General features: G+C 53.8%; 1 protein-coding gene across 1 annotated transcript in view; it reads left to right on the forward strand.

The window, feature by feature from the left end:
- The first annotated feature begins 4,432 nt into the window (after nt 1-4,432).
- Nucleotides 4,433-7,065, forward strand: part of PDZD8 (PDZ domain containing 8) — a 14,745-nt gene continuing 12,112 nt past the window's right edge. Inside the window, 2 exon segments of the mRNA XM_072423993.1 lie at nt 4,433-5,231; nt 6,110-6,235. Coding sequence (XP_072280094.1) covers nt 4,501-5,231; nt 6,110-6,235 — 857 coding nt within the window. The 5' untranslated portion in view covers nt 4,433-4,500.

Here is a 7,065-nt window from a genome sequence, read left to right on the forward strand (position 1 = left end):
GAGTCAGAGTCTGTGGGCCAGTGAAAACCTGAACACGGGCCGTGATTGGCCCGTGGGATGGACTTTGGATATGCCTGTCCTAAACCAGCATTCAGTTTTGGTGGAAGCCGGGGATGGGTATGATGTCCTGGAAGTATTTGTCCCCTGCTTGTGTCCCCTTGTTGGGATTTTCCTAATAGGTGCAGCTATTGGAAGATTTCCATTCACATCTTGGTATGGTGACACCGGTATAAATAAAGGGTGAATATTACCCATTGGGGACACAGTTCTGACCCCTGATTACAGGAAATTTTCATAGCACGGTGAATTGTTAGGCAGTGGATGGAAGTGTTCGGTAAGATCCGGTGTGTATGGTATAGCCCCTCCGCCTGGAGTACAAGGACCCCCCATGAGTGAAGCCCCTCCCTGCCTGTACACAGAGTCCCTCCCCTGAGTAATATTATGTGTGCGAATATCGGTGGTGCGGTATGACACCACCTGCAGTTTATTTGCTTGGACACAGCCGGCGGTCACCTCCTTGGTCTATGATTGGCTCATTATGACTCTCCAGCCGCCATGTTGCTTTCTTGTGGCCACCTGCAGCATAGGACACCAGCAGCTGCTTCCATGACCCCGGGCTCTCCTCCGGACCACCAACAGGCCAAATAACAAATCAGAGCTGCTCATCTCCCATAAATAAACATGGAGCCTGGAGGTTGGTGGGGTTCAGGCCCCAGGCTATACAGGAGGGGACACAGGTGCACAGGTCCAGGCTGTACCCATGACCCGGTGACTCCCTGCGTTTCACAGGTCGTGACCCCGAGTCCCAGCATTGTGTACGATGCAGAAATTCCAGGAAAATAAACATTTACGATCCTGGAGTCCGACAACGATAAGACGAGAGAATCAAAAACTGTGACACCAAATATAAGCGGGGACACTGGAGCAATACTGACACCTGGTGGTCACAGCACCTCATGGCTGCCAGAGATCCCAATCCTCAGAACTCCCCACAGGCTCTGGAAGTAACCGGAGAGATAATCGGGCACAGAGGCATTCTAAAATGATGAATCCCCTGACAGTCATGTCCATCCCCGGGCTTCAGTGCTGAACAAATGCCAGGGGGAGTAATCTACATACCTGTGATGACTAACAGAGGATGGGGATGACAGCGCATTACAACTGCCACGGCCAGATATCATTGGTTGAAATGATTGGGCTGCATACATTGCGTCTAAACATGGCGATCATGTGCAAGGATCTGCAGATCACTTTACTGTAAATATGGTACAGCAATCATAGCACTGATCACCACCGTAATCTGATCACCTGATAAAGGGCCCCTCAGTCGTTATTGATGGGGCTGCGTCCATCCTTCTCTCAGATTGGGGGTCTAAATTATTAAGGAAGCAGCGCCACCCCATGGAGATCTGGGATTGGTGCGTTCTCCATTTAGCCATCAGTGGCTCTCCGCAGATCACCATTATCAATGTAACAGATCCATAACTAAGGACAACGTTCAGGCCCGGGTGCCACAAAAATCCAAAACAGAAGTCCGGCCTAGGAGCAGACACCACCACAAGGGGGCCCGTCACAGTCCCATGGGCTCTCTCTCATTGGATAGGGGATAGAAGGGGGAGGGGGGCTAGCTATGAACAATCAGAGGAGTCAGTATAAAAAATAATTTGTTTTATCATTCTGTGTGAGCTGAGTGAATGCACTTCAAAAAGATGTCCACTAGGTGGTGGTGCACTCATTGTTATTTGAAGCATAATACAAGTTGTGAATGAAAACAGCGCCACATGGTGGAGAAACTGAGGATAACATCTATTATTAGCTTCAATATGGAGTTCAGGTTCACTTTAAAGAGGGCGGAGCAATCTCACCAACCTTTAGCCAATCCAAAACCCCAATAGCCCCAGGAGCCTACTAAAGAATAACCCTCTCTCATCTCCATAAAGTACAGTCCTGAATTTCTGGCAGGATCAACAAATCCTGGGAGCTGCAGAAAATGTTCTCAGCCAGAAAAAAACTAATGCAGCCAACTCAGGGGGGTAAAATGGAATATATGACAACCCATGTGACCTGACATGAAGCCTTCCTGATCAAAGGGGCACCCCATCCCCCACACCATGAAGGGGAAGTGCAGTCCTGTGAGGGGTTGTTACCCGTACATGTATTAGGGATCTATCAATGTACACATGTGCTGCGTATAACTCTGTGTGTCCACTGGGGGGCAGCCATATTTCCTTGGAGTCAGCTGAGCCAATGAAAACCATCAGTGGGTGACACCTGACCTCATTTAGACGTTATTGGAGGGTGATTGCAGTGATTGGAGGGTGTGGGCCCTCTAGTGGTAGATTCACAAATCTCTATATTATAATACCGGCACAATTATGGAGGGGAAAGATCATCAATATGACTGAAAGGGAAACACTGCCCCCCCCAAAACTGAACCCCTCCCCCAAAACTGAAACCCGAAGCATGACTGGTTCTGGTGCTAGTGGCTCAATCTGATTTATAGATCTATATAAATGAATATCAGGACTTTAAAGAGGACCTGTCATCCAATACAAGAATTCCCCTGACAATGCCTTCTGCTTTTCTCTCCAGAAGGACGGCACCATCTTTGTATGGATCTACTTCCTGGACTGGGATGTCGGCTCAGAGGCGACCCCATCATGTAAATTCCCGGGTCTGTGCATATCTTGGCTGTGTACACAAATGTCTGACACAGATCAGCCCCTGCTGCAGCCTCTCACCTTGTGATTTGGGAAGAGGAGACTGGGGAAATGCCGCCTTCTGCCGCAGCAGACTGATTGCATTTTGTAGCCAGGTGTGTAAAACATTGAGCGGCACAGCGGCACCTAGTGGAGAGATTGAGAATGACAGATGATATACCACCATTTCTTCTTTGTTCATCAGGAGACACTGAGCAGCCATGGACAGAAGTGGCTGCAAACACGCTGCTGGAGATCTGCAGAGTGAATGGGACACAGAATTGTAATAAATCTGATTATAACACACAGGACCCCCCCTCCCCCCAGTGTATTATAACACACAGGGCAGCCCTATGAATCGCCCTCTGTTCCCCACCGCTACCCAATTAACCCCCTGTGTGCTGGGCACCACCGACGCCCCAGAGTCACCCCAACACCCCAACGTCACCACCGACGCCCCACAGTCACCCCAACACCCCAACGTCACCACCGATGCCCCAGAGTCACCCCAACACCCCGGGGTCACCACCGACGCCCCAGAGTCACCACCGACACCCCAACTCCCCGGGGTCACCACCGAAGCCCCAACGTCACCACCGACGCCCCAGAGTCACCCCAACACCCCAGGGTCACCACCAACACCCCAACAACACCACCGACGCCCCAGAGTCACCCCAACACCCCGGGGTCACCACCAACTCCCCAACGTCACCACGACACCCCAGAGTCCCCCCAACACCCCGGGGTCACCACCGATGCCCCAGAGTCACCCCAACACCCCGGGGTCACCACAGAAGCCCCAACGTCACCACCGACACCCCAGAGTCACCCCAACACCGTCACCCAACACCCCGGGGTCACCACCACTGACACTGTGGTGAAGATTTCCCCTCACTTCCTGTTTGGTGAAACTGTTGTCACCTGGACAGGAAGTGAGGGTAATCACAGATATCGGTGAGGTTGCTGGAACCGTGATGAGATTCTTCTGTTGGTTCCGATTGGGTTTGGTTGCTATCGCATTGGAAACATTCTGTTCAATTAGTATCAAAAGAACCTGTTCAGAAATTCAGAAAAGATCCTGCCAGAAATTCAGAGCTGCCTTATGCCCTGGGATCTCACATGGCGTCCAATGATTAATCCTAAAACTACAGAATATGGAGGGCACTGGCCATGGCTGACAACCCCCCTCCTCCCCCCCCCCAGCACTGACAGGATTTCTAAGTCCCTCTGTTAAATTTACAAATTTATATTTTTCCCAATAATTTCTTCTGTAATAACAAGTGTAAGTTTTGATTTCTCCTCACTTCCTGTCTAGGTGACACCAGGGAAATCTCCCTTCTGGGGACACTGTGATTGGATAGAAGAGTTTAGGGGTGGAGCACATGTTCGGGTTGCCATGGTCACCTGCAGCTCCTTGGCCCCTTCAGCCTGAAGACACGCCCCATTCTCCCGATTCCCCTCAGTCTTACCGGCTCGGGCACGCGCAGTAACCTGTCCCGCTTCTATCGTCTCCATGGCAGCACGTCTCTGACGTCACTTCACGGCAGACTTAATGTCACAGAAAGTAAGACGGGAGTCACAATCAGCACGTAATGACGTCTAAAAACCACCAATCATATCATAGGGACCCGTCAGCTGACCTGCTGGGCCTTGGGCTCCTCGCCAGTGACCTTCCAGGAAACAAGTCACGTGACACACAACGTTCCGCCCACTACCTTTCATTTCTCCGGCCTCTGGTCCCGGTCCTCCAGTAAGGCGTTGTGTGGGAGTCATGTGACGTGTCAGGCGGTCGGGTCATGTGATGGGATCGCTCCTCCCAGCACTCAGTGTCGGGATGGTGCTGGCTGTGGTGTTGGCCGCTCTGCTCGGCGGTCTGCTGACGGTTCTGGTTCTGCTGTCAGTGTACCGGCGGCCGGCCCCTCCCCCGCCCTGTGGGCTCCCCCTGAGGGATGAGGTGTCTGGCCAGGCCGGGGCGGAGAGCTGCCACTTCCTGAACGCCATCTTCCTCTTCCTGTTCCGGGAGCTCCGGGATACGGCCGAGCTTCGCCGCTGGTTGCTCCGCAAAATCCGGGTGGAACTGGAAGAGCTGCTGCTGTCCCGTACTGCCGGCCGCCTGCTGGAGGGACTGAGCGTCCGGGAACTGAGCCTGGGGGAGGCGGTGCCTGAGGTGAGAGGGATCCGCCTCCTGTCCCCGGGCCCCTCCCCCGCGGAACCCCTCCCCCCAGAGCTCAGCTTTGAGCTGGAGTTGGACTATTCCGGTGGCTTCCGCCTGGCCATCGATGTGGAGCTGCTGTTTGGAAAATCCGCCTTCCTGGCCGTCCGCCTGGCCCGCCTGCAGGGCCGAGTCCGTCTGGTGCTCAGCCGGCTGCCCTTCAGTCATTGGTCGGTCTGTTTCCTGGAGGAGCCAATCATCGACTTCCAGGTCCACAGCCAGTTCGAGGGACGGCCGATGCCGCAGCTCACCTCCATCATTGTAACCCAACTGAAGAGGGTGATCCGCAGGAAGCATACCTTCCCCAACTACAAGATCAGGTACGGGCCCCTGTGTGGGTCAATGGGGCCCCTGTATGGGTCAATGGGGCCCCTGTTTGGGTCAATGGGGCCCCTGTTTGGGTCAATGGGTCCCCTCTCATGGTCAGTGGGGACCCTGTTAGGCTCAATCCGTCCCCTCTATCGGTCATTGTGGCCCCTGTATGGGTCAATGGGACCCCTATATAGATCACTGGGCCCCCTGTATGGGTCAATGGGACCCCTATATAAGTAATTGGGGCCCCTGTACAGGTCAGTGGGACCCCTATATATTTCACTGAGGCCCCTGTACGGGTCAATGGGACCCCTATATAGGTCACTGAGGCCCCTGTACGGGTCAATGGGACCCCTATATAGGTCACTGAGGCCCCTGTACGGGTCAATGGGACCCCTATATAAGTCATTGGGGCCCCTGTACGGGTCAGTGGGACCCCTGTACGGGTCAGTGGGACCCCTATAAAGGTCAGTGGGACCCCTATAAAGGTCAGTGGGACCCCTATAAAGGTCAGTGGGACCCCTCATCTTCCCCTTCTGTGTGATTGGCGCTCTGACCAGCACCGAGATCCTTGACTGTGTGATGGTGGCGGAGTTACCCCGGTGGGGTATTTATTAGATCTGCAGATTGGATGATTCCTTGCGTCATCTTTCTCTTTTTGACTTCAATGTTTCCCCGGCCATTATTGTCCCCTTGGCTAGGACCCCCCCCCCCCCCCCCCCCCCCCCGAGAGACCTCCCATCCGGCTCCACTGATTGGCCGTTGTGCCCCCCGAGAGATCTCCCATCCGGCTCCACTGATTGGCGGCTGGCAGTGGGTGGAGCTTCCCCTCATTGTCTTGTTTCCCGGTGCCCCCATAATCCGGTTTCTTCTCCTCCCCCGCTAGGTACAAACCATTCTTCCCGTATCAGGTGCAGCCGCTAACCGAGGAGCCGGAAGAGAAAATCCTGACATTGCAGGACCTGGGCCTGGCAGAGGGGCGGCTGAAGGTGGCACTGATCGACTGCAGCAGGTAAGAGAACCTGTATGTTACCTATGGGAGGGGCAGACTGCATACTAATGCCCCTAACTGCCCCACAGCAACACCTTTCACCTAACGCGGGCAGAGACACAAACTTCGGGGGGGGGAGGGGGAATCTCCCCATTGTGGGAGGGGCAGGGACACAAACTAGCGGGGTGTGTATGGGGGGGGGGGGCGTAGTCTCTAGATTGGGGTTCCTGGAAGGTAGATGTTTTATAGGGTGAGTTGGGTTGGTGGGGGGAGGGGTTATTATAATACAGGGTTTATGTAGCACCAACATATTCTGCAGCGCTGTACAGATACAGACCATGACAGTGGGGGAGGATCCTGCTATGCTTTGTAGTGCGGCCTGTCATGGATGGTGTTACCTGGTGCCCGGTGCTGGATGCCATCTGTCAGGGGCCCCATTGTCTGATCTCCGGCACCATTAATATTTCATGGACGTTTTTTATAATTTACTTCCTGACCTCAGACAGAAGGGCGGCGCACAGCCATAATGAATCATCCGGCTGGAACCGGAGCGCCTGGTAATGTATCTGCCCCCCCAGTTTCCCTATCATGGGGGGGGGTCAGGAGGGTGATTGGTGACTCCGGGTATTCCCATCTCATCTCCATTCTCTATGATTCAGCAATGTGTGTGCCACAGACGCAGGAGGCGTTACACAGCCACATCAATTGCCCCATTGTGCTACAATCCACCATGCAGTGGGGTAAGGGCTGACCTGCCCCCTTCTGGAAGTTCCTTGAAATATCTTATGGCTTCCCATCCCCCACAGGTCACCTGATGGGGCAACTAAGTCAGGGCCAAAAAAATGAAGTAC

This window comes from Pyxicephalus adspersus, chromosome 10 (assembly GCF_032062135.1).
Source record: "Pyxicephalus adspersus chromosome 10, UCB_Pads_2.0, whole genome shotgun sequence".
NCBI classification, from domain to species: Eukaryota; Metazoa; Chordata; class Amphibia; order Anura; family Pyxicephalidae; genus Pyxicephalus; species Pyxicephalus adspersus.